General features: G+C 43.3%; 1 protein-coding gene across 1 annotated transcript; it reads right to left on the reverse strand.

Moving 5' to 3' along the window:
* Positions 1-1,554: 1,554 nt before the first annotated feature.
* On the reverse strand, positions 1,555-12,281 carry LOC134568643 (uncharacterized). The gene is made up of 7 exons (XM_063427291.1): positions 12,247-12,281; positions 11,533-11,584; positions 5,069-5,135; positions 2,256-3,213; positions 2,014-2,065; positions 1,813-1,876; positions 1,555-1,722 (listed from the first exon to the last, which is right to left on the reverse strand). Exons 4-7 carry the CDS (start codon positions 2,920-2,922, stop codon positions 1,555-1,557), a joined length of 951 nt encoding a protein of 316 aa, XP_063283361.1. The 5' UTR covers positions 2,923-3,213; positions 5,069-5,135; positions 11,533-11,584; positions 12,247-12,281.
* Between the last annotated feature and the right edge of the window lie 8,058 nt (positions 12,282-20,339).

Genomic DNA, 20,339 nt, shown 5'->3' on the forward strand with positions numbered 1-20,339 from the left:
ATGTAGGGTGTAAAAAAACATAAGAAAAGAAGAAAGTAAGATGAAGGTAATAGCGAGTCATAGAGCAAATAAGGTATATACATGAAATCTTTGCTAAACAAGCAAAGAATGAGACCGAGGTGGCAGAGAAGGGGGTCTTTACCCATATTTCGGTCAGAGGGTGAGGTGGATGGATTCTCCACCAATATGTAGACCATTTCCGATAATTACATAGCCAAACATAAACATTAAATGCATATAACAATATTATAATTAAATCCTAAAGACTGCCCTATGCCTGGTTGACGGTAGGTGATATGCCCGCTACCATTTATGAACCAGATGAGAAGTGCTAGCTCCTCAATATCATGAAACTAAAGGATGTTTGTGCAGTTAATCGTCCAAATACATACTGTGTTGGGCATTGTGGTTATGGTTCTCCCTTATTGTCAGCCTGATATATGGCCATTGTATCTCACATTATGTGGTGGTATGGGTTAGCTCGTTTACATGAGCTGAGAACAGGCTGGGGACTCCTGAACATTGTTGATGCCGTCAGGTCTGCGTATATCTGGACTCCCTGGTAGAATTCAGGGAGGCTGGGGAGTTTCCTCGCTGTGGTGTGTAGCTGGTCCTTGGAGCTGTAGTAGTGAAAACGTGCAATTACATCTTTCGGGGTGTCCACTGAAAAGTGACCTGGTCTGAGTAGATAATGCATACGATCAAACATCCATGCGGCTTCCTCGAGTTGGGGTACAAGGGTTTGACACAAGACCTTAAGATATAGCGGTAAGGCTTCGTAGGAGACAGAATCTGCAATGCCGCTGAAGCAGATATTATTACACCTCGCCCTGTCTTTCATATCGGCTAGTTTGTGTTTCATGGCATTATGTTCTTCCTCCATTTTCTGCAGCTTATCAACCACTTCATAATGTGCTGTACACAGTTCCTCAGCTTTAGTTTCCAAGTGGATGGTTTGTCCCCCTATTAGCTATGTCTTTCTGCAGGTCGTTAGTTATTTGTGGAAAATCAGCCTGGAGGGATGCTTTTAAATCTTGCAGCATGATATGTAGACTTTTATTGGTGACCGGGCTATCCTAGGGGGAGAGGGGCAGAAGTTCAGTCTCCGTGGGGCCCTCCGAGGAAGGTGAGTGTGCCAAGATTTCGGCGCCATCTTGCATCTGCTTCAGACGGTCTCTCTTGCCCTGTCGCAACGGCTCTGTGATCTTGAGCTGCTTTGATGGTGCCATCTGGCTCGTGTAGCTGGCACACCGAGATTTAGCGTTTCTGTTGTCTTTTATCTAAGCCGTTCTGCGTTACATTAGTAGCTTTGGGCCTGGTGGATATCGGAGCGATTACTCCATGTGACTTTCCCGCTCGGCGGTTAGACATGCCCCCCACTATTAACAATTATATTGTTGATGTAGGATCTGTTTTTCCTTTTTTTTCATTGCTGTAATTATGTATAGTGTTGAAATCATGAAAACAACAATAAAAAACAAAACAAAAAATAGATTGACCACAAAATGTATTTTCTAATTAATGTTTAGTTTCAAACAACACTTAGGCATTTTGTTAATGGAATATAACCGATCCAGACCAAGCTCCGTACGAACTGGACGTAATTCCATTCTGTGTGGATCCCTCATAGCTGGACTGACCAGGCCTCTTCTCGATTGTCACTATTCCTCCATCATTGGTGATTACTCCATCATGGATAGCAGCTTGGCAAATCGGAGAATCCTAGAAATAAAAAAGACATGACGCATTAAATAAATAAAAATGTTATATTAATAACATTTTTATGAATATTCAAATGCTTTTTTTTCTTACATTTGTGTAAACTCCAGTTCCCCAAATACCCCCACTGTCACTGCATCCTCCAGGACATATCACACTAGAGAGTAATGATAAGAAAACAGAAACTGTAAATTTGTATTATAGAAACCATCAGTTGCGTGGTTTTGGATAAAGGAAACAAATTATATTTTCTGCAATTAATAACTGACATTTTAGCAATAACCATGTACTTACTAAGCAATTGTGTATGGTATGTCGTTTGCAGCTGTGGAACATTGGCCAGTAACTGTTAAGAGAAAATAGTGTGTTACATGTTATTTTTCAGATTGCTACATTTAAATCCATCCAAATTAGAAAAAAAATATTTGAATTATTCTTCTGTTTTAGAAACTATGGTATCATTTCTCATACTGGATGGTTGGAATTGTTTGTGATAAAGCACAAAATATTATAATTTGACTTTTAACAAAACATACCAACATTCACAGATGAACTTGCGGTGGTTGGGTTATAAGTTGTAGGTTCTGACAAAGTACTTGTACGGCTAGCAATACTGGAAGACGGAAAGATAGAGGATATTGTATAGGCTGCGGAAGTTGTATTAGCAGTGGTGGTAGTAGATACGTGGGATCTAGTGGTATCAGGATTGGAAGAGGTGAAAGAGAAGGTAGATGCATGGTTAGCAGCATTGGAGGTGGAAGCTGCAGTGCTTTTGAGAATCGAGGTGGCAGAAGTATCAATTGTGGTGCTGATGGCATTGGAGGTAGAAGATAAATTAGCTGCAGTGCTAGTGCGAATCGAGGTGGCAGGAGTATCAATTGTGGTGCTGATGGCATTGGAGGTGGAAGATAAATTAACTGCAGTGCTAGTGTGAATCCAGGTGGCAGAAGTATCAATTGTGGTGCTGATGGCATTGGAGGTAGAAGATAAATTAACTGCAGTGCTAGTGCGAATCGAGGTGGCAGGAGTATCAATTGTGGTGCTGATGGCATTGGAGGTGGAAGATAAATTAACTGCAGTGCTAGTGTGAATCCAGGTAGCAGAAGTATCAATTGTGGTGCTGATGGCATTGGAGGTAGAAGATAAATTAACTGCAGTGCTAGTGCGAATCGAGGGGGCAGGAGTATCAATTGTGGTGCTCATGGCATTGGATGTGGAAGATATATTAGAAACAGCAGAAACAGTGGTTGTGGTATTGAGGATGGCTGTGGTAGAAGAAGGGCTATTAGTAGTGGTTGGTGTTGTGCTGGTGCTCGATGAATAGGAAGTGGTCAGTCTAAAATAATTAACGGATTTATTATAACTGAGGCTTGTCAGTTCATTCCTGGTGGATCCTGTATAGTTCGATTGTCCAGCCACTTTCTCCACGGTCACATATCCTCCCCCATTTGTAATAAGACCAGCATGGATAGCTGCCAGACATATGGAGGAATTCTGAAAATGGAGAATAAACACATGTAAAGCAGATTTTCACAAGTTACAATGTTACTGCCATAAGCTGTTTAGCATAATATAAGATAGCTCAGTGGTTAGTGCTCCAACTTACAGTGCTAGATTGATTCCTGACAAAAAGGATTTATTCACTAAAAACCAAATTGCAATGAGCAGAAAATTGAATGGCTAATTAGACTAAAATAGCCAAGTTTAAACCCCCCCCTCCAATTGGCTCTTTTTGCCTGTTTTGAATGTTATCCTTCCATGGTCAATCACATGATGACTATTTCACTGGATAATAAATAATCACAATCTCAGAATACAATTGAAATAAGCTAGGCGTGTACTCCGTGTTTAATTGCTTTGTTTATTGTTAATAAGACAGTTAATAATAAGACAAGTAATCAAATATTTATAATGATGACAAATTATACAGTTAATGCATAAGGAATTCATGTTAGTGAAAGGCATACCATAGCGTTACGAATACAAACATGTATTCCAATGCTATAGTGTCTCCTCACTGTTTAAATTTAGTCCCCCCTTAAATGAAGTAAAAAAAAAAGGAAAAAGGGACTCACACAGTACAACATCATCTGGCAGAAGTTGCTTTTTCGTCTTTTTGTACAATCCAATGTTTCTCATAGAAGAGCACTGGGGGTGAAAAACTCATGAGAGGTGAGAGCTGTACTCCGCCAATCAAATTCTCTATGATAAGTATTCAGAGGAGGTGATGTGTAAGAACCAAGTCTGAATCCGTTATCACAACTGAAGAACCTTTGGTGGCTGTCAGGAAGACAGTTACAAGGGGGTATATTTAGCCCTTCAATGAAAACATTGGCGTATCAATTAAACATCATTGTTTTAGATTTCAGAGTTAAGACTAAAGGGCCATTGCATCCAAGTCTCTTCATTAAGATGAAGTGGTCTGGGTGCTTTTAAGTGGTCCTTTTAAGTGAACCTGCCATGACAAATTCACTTCAATATAGCTGGGGAAATGGATGTTACTCCATGAAGAGTGAGGGTGCTGATTATTCTCACAGAGAACTCTCTCTAGGTTCACTTTGTTTTAGCTAAAGGGGAACCGGGGAGGGAGGGGGAGGAGGGAGGTGATAGAGAATTAAAGGGACACTGTAGGCACCCAGACCACTTCTGCCCATTGGAGTGGTCTGGGTGCCAACTCCCACTACCCTTAACCCTGCAAGTGTAATTATTGCAGTTTTTTATAAACTGCAATAATTACCTTGCAGGGTTAAGTCCTCCCCTAGTAGCTGTCTATTAGACAGCCACTAGAGGGAACTTCCTGCTCTGTAGCACAGGTTTTCTGTGCTAGAGCGTCGCTGGACGTCCTCACGCTGTGTGAGGACCTCCAGCGTCGCTCAATTCCCCATAGGAAAACATTGAAAATCGTTTTCAATGCTTTCCTATGGGGTGCGCTAATGCGCATGCGCGGCTTTGCCGCGCATGCGCATTAGGTCTCCTCGACCGGTGGGCGAGATCAGTCTCGCCCACCGGCCGACGTAGGCAGAAGGTGGAGCGGCGGGGGAGTAGCAGGCAGCGATGTGGGACATGTCGCTGCCTCAGGTAAGTCACTGAAGGGGTTTTCACCCCTTCAGCAACTGGGGATTGGGGGGTGGAAGGGAGAGGAATCCTGCAGTGCCAGGAAAACGGATTGTTTTCCTGGCACTGGCTTTTCCCTTTAAACATAGTCACTGATTATGCATTTTACTTTCATATGTTAATAGACAGAATGCTTGTGGTAAAGAACATGAGATTGTGTTTCCCTGTCTGAAAAACATCATTCTGATCTCTTTTTGTACAATTTGGTGGAGATAAACTTTAAGTATGTTTTTACCTCTGTGTAGATATCTGTTCCCCATACAGTCAGATTTGTAGTGAGGCATCCTGATGGACAATAAACCCTACAAAACATAATGACCAGCTTAATCCCTTCTTTACTAAAAATATGTATACACATTTTTTTAAATGAATTTTCGTTTGTAATGTAACAACATTTAGTAAATAATGCCCATTTTTCTTTATACTCCCAGTAGGAGTAGACTGTCCATTGGGCATAGTGAGCAGATGCACAGTGGACTTCAACGGTCATGGGCCAAGAGCGGGCTTGGGATTTCCCCTGTTTATCAAAGTAATATAAAACCTGTAAGCGACTGGCTTATAAGGAAACCAAGAGATGTCCTAATGGTGGCTGCCATGTCACCTTGAAATCCTCCTTAGCTAGGAAACTGCTGCGGAATGAAGAGACAGTGGAGTGGAGACTCAGTAGCGTGAGCCAGTGAAACTGCAAGGGAGCAGAGACAGTGAATTGCTCCCTTGCAGTCCACTGTAGTCTCTTAAAGGCTACTGGTACATCTAATGTCACACCCCGATGGTAGGCAGCTGGAGAAGGGGAGCAGACCGCAAAACAAATCATGCTCTCAGTCATTAATCAGTCTCCCTAATGGTTGATGGTGGAACCATTAAATGTAAGTCTATAGTATGTGTGTACGTATCAGTGTATATATGTGTAACAGGAAGAGTGTATGTAAGGCATGTGACAAAAATTTGCTTATTTATTGTACCTCTCAATGTAGAAGAGTGTTATGCAAGCAACTGTTTAAGAGTATGCGTATGTGTATCAGTTAATGTGTGTAAATGCATATTAGTGAGTGTGTGTATACATTAGTGAGTATTTGTATGTGTAACAATGTGTGACTGTGTGTGTAAGTCATTGTCTATGTATGTATTAGTGAGTGTGTGTATGGGCCGGTGAGAGTCCATCAGGGGAGGGCTGGCAGCCTTAGGCCTGGGGGGCAAAACCAGTCAAGTGGCCCATTGCGCCACCAAATCAGTTCACCATCCATGCCCACCTTTTTCTGGTTTTATAACGGATATTGATGTTATGCTAATCAGTAGCTCTTTGCCATACCCGCTCCTTCACGGCTCTGACTTTCAATGTTGTCAGAGCACAGGCTGAGAATCTCTGAGCCTGTGCTCTGACTCACTAACTGAGCGCCGGAACCACGAGGGAGAGGATATGATCTGACTGCACCTACTGCTGGTGCGCACCAGTGGACCACCAGCGAATCGTTTAAATTAAATATGCTGGTGTACCCAACTTGTGAGCTGGCCCTTGTGGGCTGGCCCTGCTGACACACACTGATGTTACTACTTAGACATCCCTCAATATTAATATTGAGATGAGAGTAAATACCAATAAACTGTGGAAACAGAGCTGATCCCCCCCAAATTTATAAAGGTTTGCTTAGAGGATTTATTCAAGATTAAATCATGCCTCTTCCTCTCTCCCCCATGTGCTGCTCTGTAGGCTGGGAGGAAGTGAAGAGTAATCACAGTCTCCCAGCACAACGCCACCTGTGGCTGCATGGGGAACAGCTGTTTAATGTAATGCTTGCAGGACGGCCAGCTGCCGCAGAACCTCTTTGTTTCCGTCTCTGCAAAGGGCTCCAGGCACTGCTTGTTGTGAGTGTGAGCCACTGTAAATTAGGGGCAGAGGGCACTTGCACTGCGGTCAAGACGGGTCTGGGCAGGAGGAGAGTGCAGTGCAATCAGTGCACTCCCCTCCTGTGGGTCACCAGTAGACTGGTGCACCTGCCCAGGATCAGAGCCGGTGCAAGGATTTTTGCCGCCCTAGACAAAATATAAATTTGCCGCCCCACCCCCATGTGACATCACAATGCCCCACCCATATGATCTGCCATATGAACTAACGCCAGTGCTGCACACAGTGTGTGTTTACATTAAAAAGCCTGCAGGGACCAGCTATAGACACCAGAACCACTTCATTAAGCTATAGTGTCCCTTTAATGTGAGGTAAATTATAGATTAGTGTCACTAATAATATACTAGATTGCCTACTTACAATTAGAAGAGGATGATGATGGGCTGCAGTTTGGCTCCACTGGTCTGGTGTAGAACAGGACCTCTGGAGGCTGTTTGCAACTGTGGTCACAAAATTCAACATTCTGGGAGAATTGGAAGCAGCTCCATTTTTTGGGGGCCTCTTACACAGCTCATGGTCTGGGCCCCAGTGCCTGACGGTGAGTATGCCCATAAGGCCCGCTCATAAGTCCACTTATATGTTCCACCCACCCATGAGCTCGCTCACAGGGAGTGGAGTGTGTAGGGGATGTGTTATGTGTTATCTAATATGTGTGCTTATGGTATGTAGTGTATAGGGATACCAGTTTGTGCAGGTGATGCAGTGTGTTTGTGTGTAGTGGAAGCAGTGTGTATTTGTGTATAAGGGATGTATTATGTGTTTCTGGTTGTGTGTGAGGGATGCATTGTGTGAATCTGTGTTTGTAGGCATAAGGGATGCAAGGTGTGTGTCTGTATGTGTGTGCATTGAGTGTAAGAGATGCATTGTGTTTCTGTGTGTATGTAAGAAAACAGTGTGTGTGTGTTTGCATGTGTGTGTAAGGGTTTGCATTGTATGTTTCTGTGTATGTGTGCAAATGATGCATTGTCTTTGTGTGTAAGGGTTGCATTGTGTGTGTGCAATGGATGCATTGTGTGTTTCTCTGTGTGTAAGGGAAGCATGTTCTGTTTCTGTGTATGTATAGGGATGCATTGTGTGTTTCTGTGTATGTATAGGGATGCATTGTGTGTTTCCGTGTATGTATAGGGGTGCATTGTGTGTTTCTGTGTATGTATACGTATGTATAGGGATTGTGTGTGTGTGTGTGCGCGTAGTGTTAAAGAGCTCCCTGTCTTGCCCCCTGTCCTATAGAGCTGTCCCTTCTGTCCCTTAGAGCTCTCCCCTGCCCCTTAGTGGTCTCTCCTCTCCCCCACCCTCCCCTAGCGGTCTCTTCTCACACTCACCCACCCTCCCTGTGCTCTTCTCATCCCCCCTCCACCCTCCCTGTGTTCTTCTCACTCCTCCCTCTGTGTGTTCTCACCCCCCCTGTGTTCTTCTTACACCCCCTCCTCCCTGTGTTCTTCTTACTCCCCCCTTGTTCTTCTTACCCCCTTCTTATTATTAATCCCCCCTTCTTCTTACCCCCCTTCTTCTTCTTAACCCTCCTACTTCTTCTTACCCCCTCTTCTTCTTCTTCTTACCCCCTCCTTCTTCTTCTTACCCCATTCTTCTTCTTACCCCAATTCTTCTTCTTACCCCTTCTTCTTCTTACCCCCCTCTTCTTCTTACTCCCCCCTCTTCTTCTTACTCCCCCTTCTTCTTCTTACCCCCCTCTTCTTCTTACCCCCTCTTCTTCTTACCCCCTTCTTCTAATTACTCCCCACTCTTGTTCTTACTACCCCCTTCTTCTTCTTACCCCCCTCTTTTTCTTATCTCCCCTCCTTCTTACTTCCCCCTTCTTCTTACTCCCCCCCTCTTATTATCCCCCCTCCCCTCTTCTTACTCCCTCTCTTCCATCTTCTTACTCCCTCTCTTCCCTCTTCTTACTCCCCCCTCCCCTCTTACTCCCACCTCTTCTTACTCCCTCTCTTCCCTCTTCTTACTCCTCCCTCCCCTCTTACTCCCCCTCTTCTTACTCCCCCTCCCTTCTTCTTACTCCCCCTTCTTCTTACTCTCCCCCCTCCCCTCTTCTTACTCTCCCCCCTCCCCTCTTCTTACTCTCTCCCCCTCCCCTCTTCTTGCTCTCCTCCCCTCCCCTCTTCTTACTCTCCCCCCTCTTCTTACTCTCCCCCCTCCCCTCTTCTTACTCTCCCCCCTAACCTCTTCTTACTCTCCCCCCTCTTCTTACTCTCCCCCCCTCCCCTCTTCTTACTCTCCCCCCCTCTTCTTACTCTCCCCCCTCCCCTCTTCTTACTCTCCACCCCTCTTCTTACTCTCCCCCTCCCCTCTTCTTACTCTCCCCCCTCCCCTCTTCTTACTCTCCCCCCTCCCCTCTTTTTACTCTCCCCCTCCCCTCTTTTTACTCCCCCCTCTTCTTACTCTCCCCCCTCCCCTCTTCTTACTCTACCCCCTCCCCTCTTTTTCTCCCCCCTCCCCTCTTTTTACTCCCCCCCCTCTTTTTACTTCCCCCCCTCGTTTTACTTCCCCCCTCCCTTCTTTTTACTTCCCCCCTCCCCTATTTTTACACCCCCCCCTCCCTTCTTCTTACCCCCTCCCCCCCTTCTTCTTACCACCCCCCCCCCCCCCTTCTTACCCCCTCCCCTGTAGGTGGCCGAGCTGCACTCCGGTCCGCGGTCCCGGCCGGAGTGATAGGATGGTGCTCAGTGTGCACCTTCCTGTCAGTCCGGCCGGGTACAGGAAACAGAAACTCCTGTTCCGCGCGGAACAGGAGTTTCTGTTTCCTGTACCCGGCCGGACTGACAGGAAGGTGCACACTCAGTGTGCACCTTCCCATCACTCCGGCCGGGACCGCGGACCGGAGTGCAGCTCGGCCACCTACAGGGGAGGGAGGGAAAAGCTGTTGCAGCCGTCTGAGCGCTCTTTACAGAGCGCTCGGCGGCTGCAGCATTTAAAGGGCCGGCCCGCCGCGGCCGGTCCTAAAAGAATTTCGGGCGGCCTGGGGGGCAATTGCCTCCCTGCCCCCCGGCCCAGCCCGCCCCTGGAGTCCATGTATTTGTGTGTATGTGTGTAAAGGTTAAGGAGAGTCTGTAAGTGTGTAGATCAGTGACACTGTTTCCGGATCATTGAAAGCGTGCGTGTATACATGAACCAGTGAGAGTGTTTGTGGGTATGTGTCACTGTCTGTGAGAGTCCTTAATGTTCGTCATTTGGCACTTTTACTTTTAAAAGTGTTTCTCCAAAGTGTTTCTCCTAATATGCCTGGACCATCCCAATTTCAGGCTCATGTTCTGCTGTTCTCAGTTACATCTAGTGACACCAGTGATCTGTCCCCAGCAAAAGCAATACAAACAATCCATTTAACTAGCATGTCCTTTGCTAAATGGTGTTAGGGCACTCAATCCATGTACAGAGCACATCAGTTTTTGGCCACAATGTGAAAAAAATATAGATTAGAGGAACTAATTGGAGTTATTGATTAAAGCAGGGGTTATTGATTAAAACAGGGGTTCTCAATTAATTTGTCATGTGGATCCCTTTGACATAGTGTTTCTACATCATGGATCCCCCCCCACCGGAAGGAAAAAAAGAATTGCAAAATGTTTTGAATGTGCCGGTGTGTGTCTGTGTGTCATGGTGTGTGTATCTGTGTTTGTATGTGCCAGTGTGTGTATCTGTGTGTCAATGTGTATCTGTGTGTGTGTGTATATGTATCTGACACACAGATACACACAAGCACTGGCACATAGATACACACACTGACACACAGTATGTATCTGTGTGTGTGTATGTATCTGTGTGTCAAGGTGTGTGTATCTATGTGTCAAAGTGTGTGTATCTGTGTTTGTATGTGCCGGTGTGTGTCAAGGTGTGTAAATCTGTGTTTGTATGTGCCAGTGTGTGTATCTCTGTGTCAGTGTGTATCTGTGTGTGTGTGTGTATATATATATATATATATATATATATATATATGACACACAGATACACACACTGGCACATAGTGGCACACAGATACACACTGACACACAGACACACACATCTTAACTCACAAATATACACACAGTGACATATACACACACTGGCACCCACAGATACACACACTGGAACATACACATACACACTCAGGTACACATTTTTACAGACACACATACAAACACATATACACTCTCACTGACAAGCACACATACATTCTCATTGACAAACACATACACACTCACACACTCACTGACAGGCACACATACACTCTCACTGACAAACACACATATACTCTTTGACAGACACACAAACACATACAAACTCCCTAACAGACAATTTATTATTTTTAAAAAAAATTTACACCACCGAGCCCAGTGTATATGTCCCTTTGGTCCAATGGGGTGCTGCGCTAAACGTGCAGTCCCTGGGGTCAAGTGGGGCTGCTGGGCGGCTGGTGTGCGATCCTTGGGGTCCGGTGGGGCTCCTGAGCGGCTGGTGTGTGGCCGGCGAGGGAACAGTGATCTCCCTGCTTGGTTGATTTTAAATTGTATAGATTTCTGCTGTTTCAGCCTACATTTGCGAGTTGTTTTTTGTTTACTGACACCCTACTTCCACACTAAGCTCATCTGAGATGTTTTTTTGTTCCAGTGTGCCTCACTAGTTTAGACATATATTATCCATTGTACAGCAGTGTGAATATTTTGGCACTGTAAATATGGGTAATAAATTATAAAGAACACCAATAGAAACTATTACTGAATTTAATTTGTGCAAATATTTCATGGACAAATATTTTACCCTGGACAAATAAAAAACTCCAGTTAAACAATATCATGGCTACTTACTCTGTCACAGCAGTAATTAGATCGTACGAAGCTACGTAGCAAGGAACTAGAACTGAGGGGGGAAAAAAAAGCATACTAAATGAAAATAAAATGAGGAATCAGTGCATAAAATATTGACAAATATTGTATATAATCAGCAATAAGAAACTTTAAAAGGACGACTCCAAGCACCATAATCACTCCAGTTCACTCCAGTGGTTATGGTGCTAGGTGTGCCAGGGTATGTAGACAAACCATTTGGGTGTGCCAAGATTCTAGTCACCTCCTCTGCAGCCTGGAAGTTGGAGCACTAAGTTAAGGCCAGCAATGTAGGGCTTAGCAGAGCTTCTGGGCTCCAGTTCAGAGGAAGAGGTGACTGGGACTCAGCAGACCCCGATAAGTTGTCAAGTTGTTCAAAGTTTGATTATATACACTGGCAGGGTGCTGGGGCACTCCTGACACCATAACCACTACAGCAGTCTCTAGAGGTTATGGTATGTGGAGTGTTCCTTGAGTTAGAGATGAACCATCACATCCCAAGATTGTGTTTGTGAGGTCATAAAATTAACATTAGAAACCCACACCACCTTTACCTGGGACTGAGTACCTTCATCTTGGTTCTCAGTCTGTCATTGGTATAAGCTCTGCCCTTTGCACTTGTCAGTTAAAATAGTTTTTTTTTTTATCTATTTCGAATAAACCTGTTTTAATGGAGAAAGAATTAGGAAGTTTTACCGGCATATCCACTTCTGCATGGCTCTATGCTTGCTCCTGTAACATAAAGTGCAGTTAGTCTAGTTTGATTTTTTTAAGGAAACAACACTTTTTAAAAAGGCTTTTCATGATTATCTCCATACGTGGCAATCCTATTAGACATGTAGATTGCTAGCTAGCTGACTAGATATATACATACATACATACAAAATATACAAATTGTGTTGATATACTCAGAGTTATTTACTACAATGAGAATTTTTCACTTCAGCTATTTTGACCTTAACCCCTTAAGGACTGGACTGTTTTTGCGATGTTGTACATTTGCGACCAGGCTTCTTTTTACACTTTTGTGGTGTTTGTTTTTAGCTGTAATTTTCCGCTCTCTCATTTACTGTTCCTATACAAATTATATATTGTTTTTTTCAAGGCTTTCTTTACATACCATTATTTATATAATCCCATGTAATTTAATTTAAAAAAACAAACAAATATGATGAAAAATATAAAAAAATACATGTTTTTTTTTACTTTTACTTGAAACATATTTTACTCATCTACAAAAGTGAATAAAAAAAACTGCTAAATAGATTCAAAATGTTGTCCTGAGTTTTAAAATACCCAGTGTTTAAATGCTTTTTTGCTTTTTTTTTGCAAGTTATAGGGTTATAGGTACAAGTAGGATATTGCGGTTTCAAAACATATATTTTTTCAAATTTATCAATAGTGACATTGTAACACTATTATCTGTCAAAAGTCTCTGAATAACACCCCACATGTACATATTTTTTTTAAAGTAGACAACCCAGGGTATTCAATATAGGGTATGTCCAGTCTTTTTTAGTAGCCACCTAGTCGCAAACACTGGCCAAAGTTAGCGTTCAGATTTGTTTTCTGTGTGAAAAAAGTAAAAAACTAAATTAAACGCTAATTTTGGCCAGTGTTTGTGACTAAGTGGCTACTAAAAATGACTGGACATACCCCATTTGCAATACCTTGGGTTGTCTTCTTTTGCAAATGGTATCTCATCATGGGGGTAATTCTTATTCCTGGGCTACCATACGCTCTCAAAGGCAACGTAACCAACCTGGCCATTTTCAATGTAAAAATATTTGACCCATATATTTGACCCTGTAACTTTCAAAAACGCTATAAAATCTGTACATGAGGGGTACTGTTATACTTGGGAGACTTTCCTGAACACAAATATTAGTGTTTCAAAACAGGAAAACATATCACAACAATTATATCATCAGTAAAAGTGCTGTTTGTGTGTGAAAAATGCGAAAAAAAGTCACTTTCACTGACAATATCATCTCTGTGATAGGTTTTACTGTTTTGAATCACTAATATTTGTGTTCAGCGAAGTCTCCCGAGTAAAACGGTACCCCCCATGTACAGGTTTTAGGGTGTCATAGAAAGTTACAGGGTAAAATACAGTGCTAGCAAATTAAATTCTCTGGAATTTCGGCCTGGGTTGGCAGGCAGGTCCCTCAAATTGCAATTAATAAAATTACTTAATTATGTAAAAATATTACATAAATATGCACGTAGAATTTAAATATATATGCATATTTATATATTTGAAGTCTACGTGTATATTTATATAATTATTTATGTCATTTTGTATATGGACATAGGTATATTTCGTATTATTTTTATTTATTTATATATACATAGATAGATATACAATTTCATTCTAAGTGTATTTTGCTATAAATATATATATTTTAATATCAAAATACAGTTAGAATAAAATTTTATATAGATATGTAATTTTTAAAAAAATTTTATTATTATTTTAAATTTTTTTTATTTAATTTAATTTACTTATTATTTGTATTTTTTAATAATATATATACAATATATATAGTTATTATATATATTATATATATACGTGTGTAATTTAATTATAAGTGTATTTTTATATTAATATATGTACATATTAATGTAAAAATACACTTAGCATGACATTATATATATGATATATAGACATATATTATATAGGTATAATATATGTCTATATATCATATATATATATATATACACATATATAATAATTTTTATTTTTATTTACATTAACTTCATTTATTTTTTCTGATTTTACACATGCAGGGAGACTGCCTGTCAGCACAGACAGTCCCCCTGCAGGCAGACAGATGGACACCTATTGTGACCATGTGGTCGCCCTGTTGAGCGATCACATGGCCCCAGGGGTCCTAATCCCCCATGGGGAGACTGTCTGGGCTGCAGGCAGTCTCCCCACACCGGGAGCACCGCCGATCGCCGCCGGGGGAACGACGGCGATCGGGTAAGTACATTGCACCGTTAGGACGGTTCAGGACCGTCATCGGTCGGCAATGCAAAAATGCTGATGACGGTCCTGAACCGTCCTCGGTCGCTAAGGGGTTAAAGGAACACTAGGGTCAGGAACACAAACATGTATTCCTGACCCTATAGTGCTAAAACCACAATTTAGGTGGCTTACCCCCCTTAGCTTCCTTTGAAGGGGGAAAACATTTAATTGGCTGAAATCGAAAAGGAGGTGAATGGGGCAGGGCCAAGCACTGTTTTGGACAATCACTACCTCCTCATAGAGATGCATTGAAACAATTCATCCCTATGAGAAAATGTCAGCATCTCCATGCAGAGCGTGGAGACGCTAAATGGCATTGCTGCCTATTGTGCAGCACTGCTCCAGGAAGCACCTCCAGTGGTCATCTGAGGACTGGCCACTGGAGGTACCCCAGGGGGGCAATGTAAATACTGCCTTATCTATGAAAAGGTAGTGTTTGCATGAAATTGCCTGGAGGAAATGATTATACTCACCAGAACAGCTATATTAAGCTGTAGTGGTTCTGGGGACTATAGTGTCCCTTTAAATTTAAAATGTCCTTTTAATTCACTTTGAATTCTCACTTTAGTGAATAACCATAAAAGTGTCTAACTTTTCATAAGTGCTTCTATAAATTTCTGTAATGCTGACGAACTTCTTAAAGCCTATAAGTGTGTGTTTTTTAATTCCCTGGTTAAGTTCCCATTGATTTCAACAGGCACAGCACGCCTTCACTTTGCCCTATAAAGCCCCATTGATACTAATAAGTTATGTGCATATTATATCTTAGTTTATATTATATTAGAATTAGATTAGGTAATGGGTCACTGACAGTGGTGTATTTCAAAATGGTGCTGCCCTAGGCATAACAGATCTCGGGCACCCCCTAATTTAAATTTACCCAAGACCACACCTCTTCCTTTAACTAATACACATTTTGACTGACAGACACACCCTCACGGACCAGCACACTCATACACTCACTGATTTGACACAATCTGAAAAACACATACAATCATTCAGACGCACACTGACAGATGCATACACTCACTGACAGACACACATAAGCAATGCCAGATGTGACCACTTACTGAGAGACACGCAAAATCACTCAGACACACACATTCACTGGACACACACACACACTCACAGACACGACATATACACACATTCACTGACAGACACAAACTCAATGACACACACACACTCACTGACACACACACACTAACTCATTGACAGACACACACTCACTCACTGACAGACACACACTGACTGACAGACACACATTCACTGACACACACACTCACATTCACTGAAACCCACTCACAATCACTGACACACACACTCACATTCACTAACACACTCACTCACATTCACTATCACACACACACACACTCACATTCACTGACAAACACACACACACTCACTCACATTCACTGACAAACACACTCACCATTATTTTATTAAACATTTAAATCCACCCATCCTCCATACTTTTGGGGGAGCTGGGTGAATTTTTTACCTGGGGTCAAGTGGGTCTGCTGGTCAAGAAGGCGGGCGGACGTGCAGATGGCCAAGCTTAGCTGTCAGCGAGGGAGCTGTGATCTCCCTGCCTAGCTGCCTCGCGTGCCGCAGAGTGATGCCGGCCGGCTGGCCGGCCAGCTCTTGGGCCCCCCATAAAACGAGGCAAACAAGGCATAAGCCTGGGCATTTGGGGGTGGCGTTTTTTGCCGCCCCCCAAAAAGTGCTGTCCAAGGCAAATGCCTTGTTTGCCTTGAGATAGATCCAGTCCTGGTCACTGAGTATATTCTACAATCGAGAAATTGGTTGACAATGTAATACCATGCACAGTTGTCAGGATCGGGACAGGGATCCAACACGCAGAGTACAGACAGTAGAAAGGTACGTATACCGGACCTTAGAATGGCCGGACTAACGTACGGAGATAGAGAGAATGGTCAAAGGCAAGCCGAGGTCGAGGGAACGAGAAGACAGGTAAGCGAGGAACAAGCCGAGTCAAAGGGTAACAGAGATGAGCAGAGTAATACAAACAAGCCGGGTCGGAACCAAAAGGATAACTGGAAAACAAGAGCACTGAGTGACTAGACAGGCTAGAACCACGACAGGGCAATGAGCAAATGGAAGAAGCACTGTTAAATACCCTGGCTCAGGAGAGTAGACACGCCTCCGACGAGTCCTGATTAGTTTCCAGACAATCGAGTGACAGGTCGGTCCGGGTTGGCATCATGACGTCGACTGCTGGGCGTCGTGTTACAAAAGGAAGTGGATCCCTCGCGGCCGGCGTGTAAATGACCGGAAGGACCGCGAGGGACGGAGGAAACAGCCCTTCTGGACGGATAAACTTCTAAGTCTCTACCTCTCTCAGAGGTAGAGGCTTCAGGTACCCTGACAGTACCCCCCCTCTCAGATACGCCCACCGGGCGGAAGGAACCGGGCGAGATGGGAAGCGGGAGTGAAACGCCCTGCGGAGGCGAGGAGCATGAACATCCTCTTGAGGTACCCAACTCCTCTCTTCAGGACCATATCCTTTCCAGTCGACCAGATATTGTACTCTCCCCCGGGAGATTCGAGAATCGATGATAGAGTTGACCTCATACTCCTCCTGACCCTCCACCTGAACAGAGCGAGGAGAGGATACCGTGGAGGAAAATCTGTTGCAGACTAGCGGTTTCAGCAATGAAACATGAAAGGAGTTAGGGATGCGTAAGGCAGATGGGAGAGCTAGACGATACGCAACTGGGTTAATTCGAGTCAGAACCCTGTAAGGTCCAATATAACGAGGAGCGAACTTCATGGAAGGCACTTTTAAACGAATGTTTCTAGTACTCAACCATACTCTATCACCTGGAACAAAAACCGGAGCCGACCTTCTACGTTTATCAGCGTGTTTCTTAACCAGCATAGAATTGTGCAGAAGAATTTGTCGAGTCTGATCCCACAACTTCCTCAAATTGGCAACATGAACATCAACCGACGGTACCCCTTGGGAAGGAGAAACCGAGGGAAGAATGGATGGATGAAAGCCATAATTCATGAAGAAGGGGCTTGAATGAGTAGAATCACAAACGAGATTGTTGTGCGCGAACTCCGCCCAAGGAATCAAACCGACCCAATCGTCCTGGTGTTTGGAAACAAAACAACGTAAATATTGTTCAATCTTTTGGTTGGTGCGTTCAGCAGCTCCGTTAGACTGAGGATGATAGGCGGAAGAGAAATTAAATTTGATACCCAGTTGAGAACAGAAGGATCTCCAAAAACGAGAAACAAATTGGGAACCTCTGTCAGATACAATTTGGGAGGGTATCCCATGTAAAAATCTCCCTTGCGAATATCTCTGCCAACTCGGGAGAAGACGGAAGTTTAGGCAGAGGAACGAAGTGAGCCATCTTGGTGAATCTGTCAACCACGGTGAGGATAACAGTCTGTTTTTTAGATATAGGTAAATCGACAATAAAGTCCATAGCCAAACAGGACCATGGCTTTTCTGGAACCTCTAAGGGATGCAGAAATCCACATGGAAGCGTATGAGGTTGCTTGGTCTTAGTACAAACCTCACACGCACCGATGAAATCTTTAATATCCCTACGTAAAGCAGGCCACCAGAAGTCTTTAGAGATCAAAGCGCACGTCTTGCGAATGCCAGGATGTCCAGCCACCTTGCTGTTGTGGAAACATTGTAACAGTTCCAGTTGAAGAGCAGGAGGAACGAAATGTCGACCCCCGGGAGTCTGTTTAGGGGCTAGATGTTGCAGCTTTAAGATCTCGGCAAGTAACGGAGAGTGAATCCTGAGATTCGTGTTAGCGATAATATTGCATTTCGGAACTATAGAGGAAAGAACAGGTTCAGATATAGTAGAAGGTTCATATTGGCGAGACAAAGCATCGGCTTTAGAGTTCTTAGAACCAGGTCTATAAGTAAGCACATAATTGAAGTGGGTCAGGAACAAGGACCAACGAGCTTGTCTGGCGGACAGTCGCTTAGCCTCCCCAATATAGGACAAGTTCTTGTGATCCGTTAAAATGGTAACAGGATGTAAGGCCCCCTCCAATAAATGTCTCCACTCTTTTAAAGCCATAATGACCGCTAATAATTCCCTGTCACCGATGTCATATCTGCTCTCAGGCCCAGACAGTTTCTTGGAAAAAAAACCACAAGGGTGTAGTGGTTTGTCCACCCCTAACCTTTGTGACAGAATAGCACCTACGCCTGTCTCAGAGGCATCGACCTCGAGTAGGAACGGCAGAGTCGTATCAGGATGGACTAAAATTGGAGGAGAAGCAAAAAGTTCCTTGAGAGTCTTGAAAGCAAAGAGAGCTTCAGTAGACCAAGTCTTAGTGTCAGCCCCCTGTCTGGTCATATTGGTAATAGGCGCAATAATAGAAGAGTATCCCTTAATGAAGCGCCTATAATAATTGGAGAAACCAATAAACCTCTGAATAGCCTTGAGTCCCTTAGGCAATGGCCAATCTAAAATAGACTGGAGTTTGTCGGGATCCATCTTAAAGCCTTCCCCAGAAATCACGTAACCAAGAAAGTCTATCTGAGACTGGTCAAAACTACATTTCTCCAATTTGCAGTATAACCCATGTTGAAGAAGTTTGTGTAATACCTTTCTGACTTGTCTGTGGTGGGTCTCAATCTCTCTAGAGTGTATAAGTATGTCGTCCAGGTACACAATAACACAATCATGTTGAAATTCCCTAAGAACTTCATTAATCAAATCCTGAAATACTGCCGGTGCGTTACAAAGACCAAAAGGCATGACCGTGTATTCATAATGCCCATAACGGGTATTGAACGCTGTCATCCACTCATGTCCTTGCTGGATTCTCACCAAGTTATATGCCCCTCTGAGATCCAACTTGGTGAAAATTTTAGAGCCCTTTAGGCGATCAAACAGCTCGGTAATCAAGGGGATCGGATAGGCATTTCTGATGGTTATTTTATTCAAACCTCGGTAATCAATGCAAGGTCTTAGGGAACCATCCTTCTTTTTAACAAAAAAAAAAACCAGCCCCGGCAGGAGAAGAAGATCTCCTAATGAATCCTTTGTCTAGATTCTCCCGAATATATTCCTCTAGAACTGAATTCTCTTTGGTGGATAGAGGATATACATTGCCCCTCGGAGGCATGGTACCAGGTAGTAGATTAATTTTACAATCAAAAGTCCTGTGTGGAGGTAGAGTATCAGCATTCCTTTTGTCGAATACTGCTTTTAAATCCAGGTACAAAGGCGGTATCCGTATATCTGTAGACTGGGTAGAACTACCTGGTGTGTTAATTACACCGAATGGAGAAACCCTCCGTAAACACTTCTCCTGGCAACCCTGGCCCCATGAGAGTATCTCCCCTAACTCCCAATCAATAATAGGGTTATGTCTCTTTAACCATGGGTAACCCAGGACTATGGGAACAGAAGGGGATGAAATAAGCAAAAGCGATAAGTTTTCCTCGTGTAAGATACCAACAGTTAAGTTAACGGGTATGGTTTCACGAAAGATAACAGGCTCAAGTAAAGGTCTACCATCTATGGCCTCAACGGCCAAGGGTGTATCCCTTAACTGGGATGGGATAGTGTGTTTAGTAGCAAAGGCCTGGTCGATAAAATTCTCAGCAGCTCCGGAATCTATCAAAGCCATGGTCTTTAGTACTCCCTTCTCCCAAGTTAAAGAAACTGGTAACAGAAGCCTGTGATCTTTATAATTATGAGTAGAGGACAAAATAGAAACACCCAAGGCCTGTCCTCTAAAGAAACTT

This window comes from Pelobates fuscus, chromosome 7 (genome assembly GCF_036172605.1).
Source record: "Pelobates fuscus isolate aPelFus1 chromosome 7, aPelFus1.pri, whole genome shotgun sequence".
Lineage (NCBI taxonomy): Eukaryota > Metazoa > Chordata > Amphibia > Anura > Pelobatidae > Pelobates > Pelobates fuscus.

What these genes read in the sequence shown, in the direction of transcription:
- LOC134568643 (XM_063427291.1), bottom strand. Translation starts at nt 2,922, where the DNA reads ATGAGCACCACAATTGATACTCCTGCCCCCTCGATTCGCACTAGCACT. An exon ending in AAGTTCATCTGTGAATGTTG is followed by an intron (nt 2,066 to 2,255) that starts GTATGTTTTGTT and finishes TTCTCTTAACAG; the next exon opens with TTACTGGCCAATGTTCCACA. An exon ending in ATACCATACACAATTGCTTA is followed by an intron (nt 1,877 to 2,013) that starts GTAAGTACATGG and finishes ATTACTCTCTAG; the next exon opens with TGTGATATGTCCTGGAGGAT.